The sequence below is a fragment of the Sinohyriopsis cumingii genome, chromosome 9, assembly GCF_028554795.1.
Source record: "Sinohyriopsis cumingii isolate HCF-2022 chromosome 9, ASM2855479v2, whole genome shotgun sequence".
Taxonomy (NCBI): domain Eukaryota; kingdom Metazoa; phylum Mollusca; class Bivalvia; order Unionida; family Unionidae; genus Sinohyriopsis; species Sinohyriopsis cumingii.
In genome coordinates this window covers 76,166,673-76,182,709 of record NC_142969.1, presented here as the reverse complement: position 1 = coordinate 76,182,709, position 16,037 = coordinate 76,166,673, and the positions used below count along the sequence as shown (strand labels likewise).

Sequence of the window (16,037 nt, the reverse complement as noted above, 5' to 3'; positions counted from 1 at the left end):
GAATACACTGAGAAAGAGACGAATACTTGATTAAAGTAAAAACGGATGCGAATCTACTGAGTGACGTACCAAGCACTATCTTAACTTGTTTATCAACAATCGATTCAGGATGTGCATTTGATACAAGTGAGAACGCGGCACACAAACAGAGAGTGTTACATGTATCTATATACTTTTATGGCCAATTGATAATCACGTTGTCATCTCTAAATACAGAGAAAAATATATTTTATTGGGAACAAACTGATCGACTGTATCTCACAAATCGCGTAAACGCGGCTGATAGACAAGTTTTGGATGCTGCTAGTGACGTATAAGGATACATGGAAGATGTCATTCTTTAGTGGAGGGGGTTTCATGCGTGTTGGAGATTTACTCTGGCATGTTAGTTAGAGTGACAAGATGCTAAACACTCTGCCCCACTCCTGACAGTGGGTTATATCCCATGGGTAGGGTAATACGACACCACTCTAGGGGCTCTGAAAGGTGGCGGTAAAATGCCACCGGGAGAAAACTGTACGTTATGATAAATGCATTACACTCAAGTTAGAGTGTGATTCATGCAATCGTCTTTCTACACTGACTTAGGTGCAGAATGGTGCAAAATACGTTAGCACAATAAGATCGTGGTTTCATTACTTACAGCGATGGAGCATATGGCCAAAGAAGTTACAAGGTTACATGGGCACGTAATGCGGTGTAAAGACACTTAGGATGATACCGTAAATCCAATCTGTCTTGGTCAAATCAAATTAATAGCATAATTTAATCTTCCCGAAAACGTGCCTTTTCACAGAAACTGTAATTAGGCTTTGGGCGTTGCTTTAAGGTCAAGGTCTAATCATATTAGCGTTAAGTATTAGAAGATGAACGTAGACTGCGGTCATCAAGGTACATCACTTACATTGATAAAACGGAAATGTACATGTCTAGATTAGCTACATTTACTAAAGGATTTTAGAACGCAAAAATATGTTTTAATATCCTAGATTACTCATGCGGAATAAAAGGAAAACACAATCTCTGTACCTTATGATAAAATTATTGAATTTCTGAAACTAAATTTTCATTATTTAAAGTTGTTTTATCTATCTGTGACAAAGTAATGTATGTTCGTGTGACCGCTTTGAAAAACATCCAAATTAGTCATAATAAAACATATTACTTATACTCTTTTCTAATTACTGTGTCACTATGGCTTAGCTAAACAATTTATTAGCTCATTAATAGGTACACTTAAGTATGATTTATAATAAGTTAAGTTAGTTTCTGATTCATCTTGATCATTTTGTTCTTGATTTTAGACAGGGTGGAAAAAAATTCTCTTTTCCCTATCTTCGATTTTGACATATTAGCTGTTTGTGTGGAAATGTATCTTTTGCTCCTGATAATATTATCTTACCTCAGAAATAAACAAAGAAATTCTTTATTAAATAGAAGAGGCTAAGTCCAACAAAGCTTACTTTGTTTGAGTAGTTTTTTCTGTTTGGTTTTTATCGGTGTCTATCTAGTGGCTAACTGCATTGACTAGTCTCTTCACTAACACGTGATAGTTTGTACATATCCACATACTTTGTACGTGCATTTTATCAGAGACACATATTCTGTACGTGTAATTTACCACAAAACAACATAGCTGGTACGTGTAATTATTACAGATTCACATACTTTGTAAGTGTAATTTATCACGGAGCTACTTACCTTGTACTTGTAATTTATCATAGATCCACATACTTTGTACGTGTAATTTATCACAGATCCACATATTCTGTAAGTGTAATTTATAATAGATTCACATACTTTGTAAGTGTAATTTATCATAGATCCACATATTATGTAAGTGTAATTTATCATAGATCCACATACTTTATAAGTGTAATTTATCACAGATCGACATACTTTGTAAGTGTAATTTATCACAGATCCACATACTTTGTAAGTGTAATTTATCACAGATTCACATACTTTGTAAGTGTAATTTATCACAGATCCACATACTTTGTAAGTGTAATTTATCACAGATTCACATACTTTATAAGTGTAATTTATCACAGATCCACATACTTTGTAAGTGTAATTTATCACAGATCCACATACTTTGTAAGTGTAATTTATCACAGATTCACATACTTTGTAAGTGTAATTTATCACAGATTCACATACTTTGTAAGTGTAATTTATCACAGATTCACATACTTTATAAGTGTAATTCATCATAGATCCACATGTTCTGTATGTGTAATTTATCACGGAGCTACTTACCTTGTACTTGTAATTTATCATAAATCCACATACTTTTAAGTATAATTTATCACAGATCCACATATCCAGTACGTGCAATTTATCTCAGAACTACATATTCTGTGCGTGTAATTTATCGTGGAGCTACATATCCGGTAAAGGATAGCTGGTATGAAATACTTCATTTTAGACAAAAACTATTCCCCGTAGATTAACTCTCAATTGTGAAAAATAGTAAATGAATAGACAAAAGCTAGGATTATCATAAAAAATCCGAAGATTAAAAATTTTATTTGGAAATTTTCGAATTGAATTCGATGATAATAATTTATTACTCTCTCTTGAAAACTTTTATTGAGGAAAATTTCTGCATAACGATTCCATTTCTCATTTTTCAAATCTTATTTTTTTCTAGCTTTTGAAAAGCTATGTGAAGGTTTCAAAAGTGAAAGTAAAAGATAACAGAAATCGTGTGCCTTTTAATGTTTTCGAGTGAAGTTTAGAGTACATTATAATGTTATCGAGTGAAGTTTAGAGTACATTATAATGTTATCGAGTGAAGTTTAGAGTACATTATAATGGTATCGAATGTAGTTTAGAGTACATTATTTTTTCTAGCTTTTTCTAGCTTTTAAAAAGCTATGTGAAGGTTTCAAAAGTGAAAGTAAAAGATAACAGAAAATCGTGTGCCTTTTACTGTTTTCGAGTGAAGTTTAGAGTACATTATAATGTTATCGAATGAAGTTTAGAGTACATTATAATGTTATCAAGTGAAGTTTAGAGTACATTGTCGTTGTCGCCATGATTATGACGCCATTATTGTAATTTTGTAGCAATTTGGATCATTTGGAGAAGTTTTTGCAATTTATGTTTTCAACACCATGAACTGACAAGTTGGGTCCATTTACTTTTTATTACTACTATTCATCACCGTTTCTTCTGGCCACACTATTTAAATCGAGGATTATTTTTGGAGTAAATTTATCAATATAGATACGTGCGATCCCTTTTCATTATTCTCTCTCTCTCTCTCTCTCTCTCTCTCTCTCAGACACAAGCATACACATACACATACACATACATAGACACACAAAACCCATGGACAAATATAATAGTAGGACATCCTGGGTATAATCATACTTAATATATATGATAATGTAAAAATACTATACTTACAGCACACGTTCGGACTACTGATAGCCAGAATGAACATCAATGATGCAGTATTGAGTAGAAATTTCATCCGAAATCTGATTGGCATCTTCATAGACAGAATCTTCAGAATTTAAGTGTCATTGACAAATAACAACTAATTTACTTATGCGCCATCTTCGCTATAGGAGACCGTTAATATTTATTAAGTTAAACAATAAATAAATCGACGAATTACACCAGATTACGTTTCTGTGTCAACAAGAGCGTTGTCTTTCTGCATAATTTATCCAACTGAAGTTTTGAAACCACTTGACCCACTTCATAACATGCACACATCCGTTGTCACAGTATGTTTGATTATTGTCACGTTTCTTTGGGGAGGGGGTCTTGTCCTAGATGACGAGACTAAGTCAATGATTTGTGCCGAACACCAGTTGCTGATACAGTTAACAAAAAGGACACATAGTGATATTCAAACGCTTTAAATGTCATTTAATTATAACGGTCTCCTCTCACCTTTCTGATAACCTACCATTGCTAGACTGATATAGTGAATTAGTTATGCCTGGATTGTTCTGAAGCACTGCATTTACGTTTAAAACTTGCTTTGAGACTCTTTCTAATACCAGCTTTGTACTTTAAAGGGAACAAGAAACGGTGTCTCTCAGGCAAGCATGATTCGTGACAAACTTTAACGCAGAATACCGTCAGACGAGACAGCTACTTTTACAGATAGATTAAACCGTCAAAAGCCGTGAAGACCTATGGTGGTACATAAATATGAGAAAACAAACTTTACATGCTTGCAACAAATAAGGTAACTCATTTGTACTAAAAAGATTACCAAAGACAATTGAAAAGTTAACACCTTAACTGACCAAACAATTACACATTATTTTCCTCTAGATGAAATGTTTCTTTCTAATTGTTTGATTGGCAAACATAAATTTGCACTGAATGCAGATCAGATATAAGGGATTACAATTCTGTCATACTATTTTGAATTCTCCTAAAACAGTTGTTACAGTTTGAGGATTGTCTTCTCTAGAATAAAAGCATTCACGGGTTAACAACTTATAGCTATTTTCAATCCTCGTTATCATATTTACCTTTTGAAGTAATCTCAAACACAGTCAGAAGCATTGCAAGCATGATACAGTAAGCATTAAGTTTTGGAAGACATTTTAGGAGTTGACAGAAACTGAGTTATGTGATGCTAGCGTAGGTATTGCCTCCCAGCTACGTTACAACATATATATAATAAAAACCAGGTAACTATGACCAGAGAAATGAAGAAATGATAATGCAAGGACGATGCAAGCAGCTTTCCCATAGATATTGTCCGTTGCCGTAGCTCGGTATAGACCAGCCTACAAATATATTACACAAACCTATTCGACGCATAAGTCCAACGAATCAGGCGAGATCTTTACTCAATAGAAAGATGAGGTTAAAAATGTATATTTTATGTGATCGATGTGTTTTTATAGAGTTCTTGGATGGTACATATGAGATACAAAATTAAACCCAATTGTGTCGCAGTCTTGGTCACAGTCGTCGACTGTGTCGCAGACTTGGTTGGAAAACGTGTCGCATGGTCACCGACTGGTCTTCCTCTGGTCGACGACTTGGTCGCAGATTCGTCGACTGTGTCTACTTCTGGTCGCCGACTGTGTCGCTGAGTCGCATCGTTATCCTATCGAGACAGACAGAGAGACGACAGTGCGGAATGATGAAAGAAGAGTTATCCTCAGTCAAAATGTGTATTGCCGCATGACCTATGCGTTTCTTGAACGAACCTTTTAGCGCCGGCCTTTTGGTCTTTTCTCTTTTCCGGTTCCCTGGCCTGGCTATCGCCTGTCCGACGAAAAACGACCAAGTGTGTTTGCTCTGGCGGGGTGGTTATATTGCTACACTTTATATATATACACCCCCAAGCGGAATCACGCGACACAAAACTATGACGGTAAATGACACTACAATACCCACCGAGCATTTAAAATGCATTCACGAAACGAAACTTAAAGTCCATTGGTTGTTCTCGTTACAATAGTTTGTTTGCATCTGATAAATTGAAATACATATCACATAAGGTGTGCAAAACGAAAGTATATGTAATATCATCTTCAGAATGGTCTAGGTATACAAAACAAAAGTAAATCCACATGCAGGTTGTGGACGTCGGTACAGCTATTTTGTCAGCACACGTTCTGTCTCATGTTACTCTTTTAGACGTGATAACCATTCCAGTTAGACTATGATAACAATACCATTTGGACCATGATAAATATAATAGTAATCTCCATTTATTGTCTCATGTTACATTTTTAGACTACGATAACCATACCGATTAGAACATGACTCAAAGAAAGTTTCATTGTTTTGCGCCTGCCTCTCTCAGAATTTGATACATTCATTATTAACATTGGTCCAAACTAATGCATGACAACCTGTGATGTATTAATTGTACAAGTATGCATACACAATATTAGATGCACAGGTACGTATCAACAAAATTGGATGTATTGACAATAACCCAAGGTTGAACTGTTCGGTATTTCTCAATCCTACCTTTCCTGACAGATCACGCACTTATCGACACCGGTCGAGGATCATTTAAAGTATTCGCCAAAACTATTCGTTGTTTATAATAAAATAGCAAAGAATTTCTGTTAATAAATCTTTTGAACTGTGAAAGTGATGTATTCCTCACCTGTACGACCACCCATATTTGAAAGTTATATTATGGTGTTTAAGCATTACTGACTTCCATTTACAAAAGATTTCTCTGAGCACATATCAACGTAACAAGCTTCCATCCAGACGTCTGACATCCGTTCCAATCATGCAGGAAAGTAGTTCCTATGTATATTTAGTGGTTATATTTGTATGCCTGGAACAAACCCTTTGACAAAGCTGATGTTGGTCATATGCTAAACGTAAATATACTGGACAAGTGAGCTCAAGACTTAGATTTTGAATTGACTATAATGGCAGTGTCACCCGTTGAAATCCTGGCGTGGTTGACATATAGCTCACAATTTGGCCTCGTGAAAAGTATGTATAATTTAACATATTGAGAAAACTGAATTTCAGTTATGCAAAATACACGGTTATGTATACTAAATTTTGAGTTGCTTTTCTCACTGATTTTAGTTAATGCATATCTGTATTTTATAATTGACCTTCGTCCAAAATCAAGTTAATGGTCTACCCGATGTTTGTATATCTATATCTTTGTAACTCTTGGTGATGTGATGTGATTTTTTATTTTTAACGTAGCTTTAACAATTTTTCAGTCATATCGCTACGATGTCTGCAATGTGGCAGTTTATAGTGATGTCTAGCACTGGGGCATCATGCCGCAGACATGTAACATGATGTCCTACCCAGTCACATTATCCTGACACCATGCCGACCAGTGCTAACACTAACCTCTTAATGCTGAACGCCAAGCGAGGCAGCTGTTAGTACCATTTTTTAAGTCTCTGGTATGACTCGGCCGGGGATCGAACCCACGACCTCCCGCATCCGAGGCGGACGCTCTAGCCACTAGGCCACCGGAGCGGTCGTAACTCTTGGTACACAATTGCATCTGTGTTATGTATAATATTTCTTCATGACTGTAAACTGCAATGATCATCTATAATCAAAATATTAGATAGCGAAGTTTTGTACAGGCGAATAGAGTTCTATTTTAAGATATTAGAAGTCTAGATTGCGTTGGATCTATAAATAGAGGTTCATGTAGTAGTTATGATCATTAATAGTAATATTAAAAATAAAACATGTCTACAAGGTTTGGGGTTTTCACATTGGATAGGACGGTCAGAATGGTTCTTAGCAGAATTAAGTCATTTAATATCGGAAAAGTTAGGTCAGGCTTGTTCTTGTACAGTGTGAGATATTCGTAAAATAGCATTTATCGAGTGTGGCAAATTTGCCTTTAACCCCTTATACTTGTATATAAGTATATGGAGCTGAATTTGCTTATTTCCTTTGTTCCTGGTGTCATATCAGTCTGCAAATGTATTTAATGTTGTGTCGAGACTATATATGAGTTGAAACATTTGTTTTGATTATTCATTGGAAATACAAGGTGCTCATTGGACAAAAATAACATTATGGGACTATTGGGAACTGATTATAAGGGTATGTGGAAAATGCCAATGTGATATATCAATGTTCCAGACAGTAAATTTGAAGATTAAACATTAGTCGGATCATTCGAGTCTTTTAGACTTGAACATACTATTTTAGGATTACTTTTTATTCGATTCTTAATACTTAGGTTCATCATATATTTGTCATTTTATAACTCTATAATCAATTTATTTGTTTGATTATACAAAATCTGTTCCTTTTGCTTCTTTATGTTACTTAGCGTATGACCATAGAGTAATAACACTGACCAGTTTCATTTATTTTGTAAACAACATAATACATATCTAATATTTCTCTGTGATTATTTATTCAATATTAAGATCATTAGTAATGGAGGTAAACATGTTTCCTTTAATCTGAATGTAAGATATGAGTTTTCACTTGGAAATTCCTAAACTTGTGGACAGCTTTGAATGTTTCAGAGAGACTGACACACGTTAGGCTTTATTATCGTGTCTTGTTTTTTATATCTTTTTTTTTGTTTTTTTACATGAAACATTACTCATTGTTACCCTAACATCCGAAGTGGAGGTATTCTTATTGTTGTGTTCAGATGCTTGTTTGGGTGGTTTTATTTATTTAATTTGTTTACTGGAATACGAAGTGCTAATTAATACTTCTTTTGCTAAGTCATTAACTTGGAATTAAAGTGACCTAGTCAAGGGCATTGCGGATTATATTATTGTGATATATCAAAGGACTGCTATCACATAGCCATAATCCATACAACTGGCACTTTCGAGTCTTCTGGCACATCATCACATCTTCTATTAGAATTTATTTAGAACAACACTAGAATTAATTGGGAAATATATGCATTGGATTTGTGATTGAACGTTTAGGTTACGTTAAGCCTAATTAACAATATTGAAAGTTCTTTTTAAACTTTCACTTGTTATTCTAGAGAAAAAAGATCTTTGTTAAATTGACCAAACTTGTTGGTTCTTGATCTTTACTTTACTTAGTTTGAGAACATAGAGTCGGTACAAAATAGATGGGGTGACCGAATGGTCTTAGACTTTCGCCTTGAATGATCACTCCCGTCTCACCTCTCAACATACATACATACATACATACATACGCACGTACGTACGTACTTACATGCATGCATGCATACATAATACATTTACATAGGTATATTTGTCTTGTTGTAAGAAAAACATATGTTGTTAACACGTGTATACACTTCCAGATTCTGTGTCACAATTTTGTTTTGTCAGATTATATACGACCACTTTATTTAACTTATGAACCACCAGGTTTAAAAATATTTATAGCAAGATTCTGTAACATAAGTATAAAAAAATCATATAAAAATCGATTTTGTTAATCATGCAGCAATTTATGTTAGATATACATATCCTCTAAGGCATGTGCAGTTCCAGGGAAGCATGTATAAAAAAAAGAAACAAAATTGCTGGAGCCATATTACGCCAAGGAATATTTAGTCCCAAAATTTCCTAGAGATTATTTTACGATTTTATGTATTAATATATTTCATCTTGTAAAGGCGTTAGCTGACAATGTTTTTCTCGTGTTTATGTTGTGTCTCATAATCTTGTAATATGTGTAGTTCGTGTTTTTATTTACCTGATGCAATATTTATTGAAGAGGAAATACAATCAGCTAGTCAGTCAGGCATCCTTACCACAAGCGCACGCACACAAGCATACATGCATACATACATGCATACATTTGTCGTATAGAAAGAACTACATATATAATTACACTGTGATACGTTTTCCATTTCCTTTTTCTATTATTTCAAAGTTATTGTTAAGCACATAACAATATAGACGTACTAATAGTTTTGAAGAATTGTTATCATCAAGTAAATGTTCAAAGATCAGTGCTATGAAAGTTAGCTTTGACTACATATTTGTATGATTGCAGGTATTGAGATATATCGTTTTGTCATTACGGTAGTTGACAGTTCTACACTTTTATGTTTGTCCCTTTTCTTTTTTATATCATGATCTTGTATTATTCTGAATTTGCTTAATCTGATGTAATCTCTTTTGACGAGGAAATAAAGTCGTACATACATACATACATACATACATACCTCGGAAACGGGAGGTCGTTGGTTCAAACCCCAGCCAAGTAATAACAAAGACTTACAAAAATGGTACTAACAGCTGCCTCGCTGGGCGCTCAGCAATAATAAGTTAGTGCTAGGACTGGTCAGCCAGGTGTCAGGATTATGTGAATGGATGGGACATCGTGCTACATGTCTGCAGCATGATGCCCCGGTACTAGACATCACTATAAACTGCCACACTGCAGACATCTTATCGATATGACTGAAACATTGTTAAAGCTACGTTAAAAATGCTAATCACATACATACATACATACATACATACATACATAAAATGAGATTAAAAATACTTGAAGAAATGCAACAATATTTCTAGATTAAAGAGTAGCATTAATTTTGAAAAGAGATGTACCGAGGAAAGCAGAATCACATCGACAAATATCGATAATGTGAATGTGTTGATTCCATATAATTTTGCATTTTCACTCATCATGATCCAGTCCTAATGCGAATTATCCAAATCTCAAGCAAATGTATACTTTATTTGTTTGTCATGATAATATCAGCAGTGGCAATGGCAGATACCATTATGGTTTTTTAATTATTGGAATCCGTCTGCGCATCTTCAAGAACGGCCATCAGAACACGTAATACGTCAACCTAAATAAAAATAATTAGAATGAATAGTAGGAAGCCATAATAAGTTATGGATTGTCCATTTTTTCCTATTTTGGCGGACATGTTCCAGCTAAATGAATAAATAAATAAAATAAGCTGCCTATTTTACAGAACTGAGCTAAACGAAAAATGATCTGTGTGATCCGATGTGTGCAAAAGTACACAGCTAGCAATGTATGTGTTTGCTTAACTTATATTGGGATACATGAAAGCAATGCATTCACTATGGTGCTTATTGACAAAGTTATGAACGTCATGGAATAAAATAAAGCTATTCGGAGGAGAGCGTTCAAGGAGTTTCCTTAATCTTCGTAAAAGCTTGTGTAACGTTTTAAATATTTTGGTAAGATTTCTGAAGAGTATTTTGCATTAAGAATATTTTAATGGTCGAAAATTTGAATACTAATTATTAATTTTTTTCCAAAATTTATTTTATAGGTATTATATTCAAATATAGACATATTAAAAACTGCCTTTTTGCAGTGTATAAAAGATATTACCACTATGATGGCAATGACAGGGACCATTAGCACAGCTGCCAGATACGGAGAAATGCTGATGGCAGTAATGTTGACAGTCTGCATCGCCCATGACGCAAAGGAAATGCATGTGTGCTAGGTACATATCATGTGCGATAGTTTCCGTGGCTGAAAATAAACACACTTACAATACACTTCTTTTGCAACAACAATTTAACAAGAACAAAGAAAAGAGGAAAAATTAAAATATTACTACTACAGTTATTTGTTCGATGTGAACAACAACTACTGCAATAATTTTGCTTGTGTTACTTGTCAAAATAAACTTGAAGTTAAACACACTTTCCAATATTTGATGAAAAATGAGTCTGGATAATTACTCGATGAACTAATAATACTTGTGGCAAAATCTCCATTCACAACCATCTTGGGAAATTCCTTATTATAATAAATCTTCACAGGGCGGAAGTTCATAGGTTTTCAATCTACTTTCCATTGTAACCTACACATGTAGTGCAGCAACATGGTTAAGGTGATGTGTCTGTAACAAAATATCTGACGCTTCGAAACCTACAATCTGATCAAAATGAATCTGCTATCATCGTGTGATCCATTAGCATCAAAACAAGCCTAACCGACGATGTAACAAAAAACAAACTGCAGGAAAGAAATACTCAGCATGTGCACCAACCACTGTACAGTGTTTGTCCTTCACTTCAAGGTTTAGACCATGAATTTTGGGGATAATCGGACCACTTGACTGACCTAAATATCAGATATTGTCATACCGCTTCGGTTTCCTAACGGTTAAAGCGTCCGCATGAGATGCGGGAGGTAGCGGGATCGAAAAATTGCTGAGTCATACCAAAGATTTATAAAATTGGTACTAACAGCTTCCTTGCTAAGCCGCTCAGCATTAAGAGGTTAGCGTTAGGACTGGTCGGCCTAATGTCAGGGTAATGTAACTGGGTGGGACATCATGCTACATATCTGCGGCATGATGCCCCAGTGCTAGACATCACTATAAACTGCCACACTGCATACATTGTAGCGATATGACTGTGAAATTGTAAAAGATACGTTAGTAATCCAAATTATACACAGCACACACACACACACACACACACACACACACACACGTTTTCATTAACCTATTTAGTAATTACACTTTATATAATGGTTCCGATATATATATATATATATATATATATATATATATATATATATATATATATATATATATATATATATATATATATATATAAAGAACACAAATCGTATGGCGAATAACAGTCCTTTCAAGTGCACTGGATCCCGCAAAGGATCACGTTTGTCAGGGATTGATTAAGAGAAATGTATTAAACTGACTAGAAACAGTGCACCAGTGCACACCTAAGCGCTTTCTACTCTTAATGAGTCTAGCTAGAAACTAGTTTTGCACTATTTGTAGTCAGTTTGTTGCACACACACACACACACACACACACACACACATATATATATATATATATATATATATATATATATATATATATATATATATATATATATATATATATATATATATATATATATATATATATATATATATATATATATATATATATATATATATATATATATATATATATATTGCATCAGCTATAGTGCTTAATCCGGGTAAACACTAATGCATGAAATATCAATGTAGTAGTGGTCATATAGGATGTAAATACAAAGTGATTCATAGCCTATGACTTCTAACCGAAAGATATGGCTTCTAGGAGTGAATATTTGAAATACATTTTGAAACAAACGCTGTTCACAATAGAGTGCGGTAAAAGAGTCTTGTGTTCTTCGAGAATCATTATAGAACTCCTATTTTGATATAATACAGCAATTTGTTTTTATTGTTTAGTGTCCTTTATAAAGATAAAGCAAAATGGAAGTATATATAATAGAGAGAAGGAGAGAAGATAACAGAGATAACAGCTTAGTGCGATAATCAGCTACATCAATAGGATAGCATAAACAAACTAAGTAGAATTAAACTTAGTAACCTGTTCAAATAAGTAAGAATTGAACAATTACTTATTATTTCACGCAGTATTAAGTAAAGAGAGTTATATACAGAGTAGCGAGACAAAAAAAAAAGGAGAAAGTGAAAACGATACATCGACAAAGAAATAACTTAGATCCAGACAGTAATAAATAGAAACAAAATCCCGATTGTTCCTACCTATGAAGCCGAGATTCAGGACTTGCATGACACAGAGTAGTAGTACTATAGTTGCTCTCATTTTAGTTGATAGCTAGTACATTTGAACTCTATCATCAGAACTCCTCTTCATTTATATGGGGTCCTTTTAACACCTGTTAAACGTGACAATGAATACGCCCACATTATATGTGTCATAATGACCCCATTTCAAAGATAAGACTTCTTGTATATATATATATATATATATATATATATATATATATATATATATATATATATATATATATATATATATATACATGTATTTATATATGTATGTTAATGTGTGTATATTCCGTTAACCAGTTTAACAATGCAAACAAAAAATGTTCAGATAATAAAATGAATAGATGAATGCAAGAAGAAGTGATTGTTTAAAATAGTACAAACCCGTGGCTTATGTGTAATACGTCTCAGAATTGGTGTTTACTGTTTGTTTCTCTTTAAGCTTTAATACGGTTATGTGCTTTCAACAGTGGATGTACAGGATCAGATGTTTCTTTCATACAGACAAATCCGTGAAATCTACAGCAATTGCAAAAATGAAAAACAGTTGATTCTTGGTACTGAAATGTGTCTTGTTTTTCCTGTTCCTTGTGCAAGGAGTGGAGACTAACACTGGAGTGAAACAATGGATAGACCACATAATCCAATCAAGGAGCGGAGACTAACACAGGAGTGAACCAATGGGTAGACTACAGAATCCAAAGAAGAAGGCAAAACACATCCATAAGGGTTGCCACTATCGTAAAACCTCCTTAACAATAGCAGGCCGCATCCACTGCAAGAAGCTTTGGAGCCAGACTGAGACATTTAAATGGAAACGTGATTGGAGGTTGCTTAACAAAACGTGGGACAATATGTGGCCCATTTCTGGTAAGTGAATTTAGTTTTGTAAGGTGTGCTCGGAAAACGGGTAGAGAAATGGAAGGATACAGAAAGATCCATTCAAGTTTGCACGAGATATGTTCTTGGATTGGATTCAGAGAATAAATGAATTGAAAGAGTCCACCAGCTGAGATCAAAAGAAAACCTAAGACCAGCCATCGTCAAATTTTCAAATATAAAGATAAAGAGAAAGTGCTGATAGGCAGTAGGGGGACGAGAAAAGAAGCCGGTGTAACAACCCATGATACAAATCCATAAATTGAAGATACGGACAACAGAGCAGTTAAGGCACATATACCTGAGGATTGTTACGATTAGAGTGAGAGAGGCCAGTGTCAACATCTATCCAACACTGAGCAGAAGCTATAGAACAACATATGTAAGCTTTTCAGAAATGTAACGACGTTGATTATAGATATTTGCACCTATGTATTTGATAAGGTTAGAAATGCTGCAGCTTTTGTAAACAAAACATTGGACTCCGGCTGAGACCTGCACAATGTATAACACGAGAAATGTTTTAATTCTGTATCAAATTAATTGAAATTATATATATCTGGACTAAATCGAAAACATTGTAGGAACAACGTGTCTGATTTTGTTAACTATGTTGAAAAAGATGATATACTCGGCTTTGTTGAAACCTGGTCAAAAACTACAGATTAATTCCATAACGAGTATAAGAACGCTGATATTGAAAGAACTCAATCACAAACACGGAAAAGAATTTCATGTAGGATGGTAGTATTTGTTTGTTAGTCTTTCTTCAAACATTTCAATATATGTAGAAAAACAAATATCTGAAACAACTATTGTTTTAGTTTGATTCTTTATATAATATAAAGCAAACTTGATGAAACGGAAGTGATTTATTTGTTGAATTATTTGTTGCATCTATGTCAAATGTGTTCCCCTCTTGTCATTCTCAGCAAAATGTGTATGCAGTTCTAGGAAATGAAATAGCATACATACAAAATCTGATGACTATATGATGATTATTGATAGCGATTTTAATGCCTGTACGATTACTGAACCAGAATGTATCAAATTTGATAGTGTTATTGACCTTCTTCACGAATTTAATTTACTAAAGACGAAGTATAGTCAGGCTATACACGATGTAAGGGAGATAACTCGCTATGGAGAAAAGCATATACATCTATGCCGAATGAGTAGGTTAAGGATGCTAATGTCGATGTGGATCAGTCAAAGGCATAGGAAAATCTCCACGAATTCATGCTATTTAGGTTACATCTTAACATTATATTTTAACTGACCGAGGTGGTAAAAATATATCGTCCTTGGATTAGATGACATATTAGAATTTATACATTTGCACGTTGTATTTTGGATTGACACGTAAAAATTAGAACATGAATTTACAAGTCAATTTACGGGAAGAGTAGTAGAGAAATTTATATGTAACAAAAAAAGAACGCTGAGTTTTATACTAATTCTCAAGGAACTATTAAAAATGTGAATACGAGTATAAATGATATCAACTATATCGAACACAATGAATGAGTCGAAAAAAGAGTGGTATTTGCAACGATGAAGCAAACCCTATGAAATCCAGTCATTAGAAAGCAAAGTCTACCTATGACAACTCCAAGATGCTAAATATATCTATATTGTGTTTAAAAGCGTCCGTCATTGTTGATTATAAAGCCCCTTTGTAAACAACATCTTAAATATCTAACTTTTGTCCATGATTGTACATTATAATTTAAGATGATGATCATTTGTGTTTATGTTTACTTGGATTTTGGTTCAGGACTCTTGTGTCTCCCTGGGAAATTACATAGTCTTCCTGAGTTTAGCGACCATATAATTAGACAGACGTGACCTTGTTTACAAATGAGAAGGGAGAATAATCCATGTCTTGGTCATGTGACTTGGTTAATATTTATATAAGAATGCCATCGAAATTATTCTTTCCTATTTTTAGAACAGTCTGTGTTCAGTTATAATTTAAAATGAATTATTTATTTAAATTATTAATTGGAATTACAAAGCCCTCATTAAAATTTTTAGTGGAAGAAAAAATTTTGTGGGATTGTTTTTTTTTTTCTTTTTCAGAGAGGTGTTGGATTATATCTATGTTATACATCAAGATTATTGGTACGTGGGCATATTCAAAACTATTATTACAG

General features: G+C 33.9%; 1 protein-coding gene and 1 long non-coding RNA gene across 6 annotated transcripts in view; both read right to left on the bottom strand.

Annotated features, from left to right (window-relative positions):
• LOC149792050 (uncharacterized) overlaps nucleotides 1-3,675 on the bottom strand; it is a 42,281-nt gene extending 38,606 nt beyond the window's left edge. For all 5 annotated transcript variants that reach the window (XM_089970543.1, XM_089970544.1, XM_089970547.1 and 2 more), the window contains exon 1: nucleotides 3,418-3,675. In XM_089970543.1, coding sequence (XP_089826669.1) covers nucleotides 3,418-3,508 — 91 coding nt within the window. In that variant the 5' untranslated portion in view covers nucleotides 3,509-3,675. The remainder of the gene's footprint in view (nucleotides 1-3,417) is intronic.
• Nucleotides 3,676-10,022: 6,347 nt separating this feature from the next.
• Nucleotides 10,023-13,112, bottom strand: LOC149792049 (uncharacterized). The gene is made up of 3 exons (XR_016423257.1): nucleotides 12,976-13,112; nucleotides 10,780-10,926; nucleotides 10,023-10,261 (listed from the first exon to the last, which is right to left on the bottom strand). It is a non-coding gene; the product is annotated as an uncharacterized LOC149792049 (long non-coding RNA).
• Nucleotides 13,113-16,037: the final 2,925 nt, after the last annotated feature.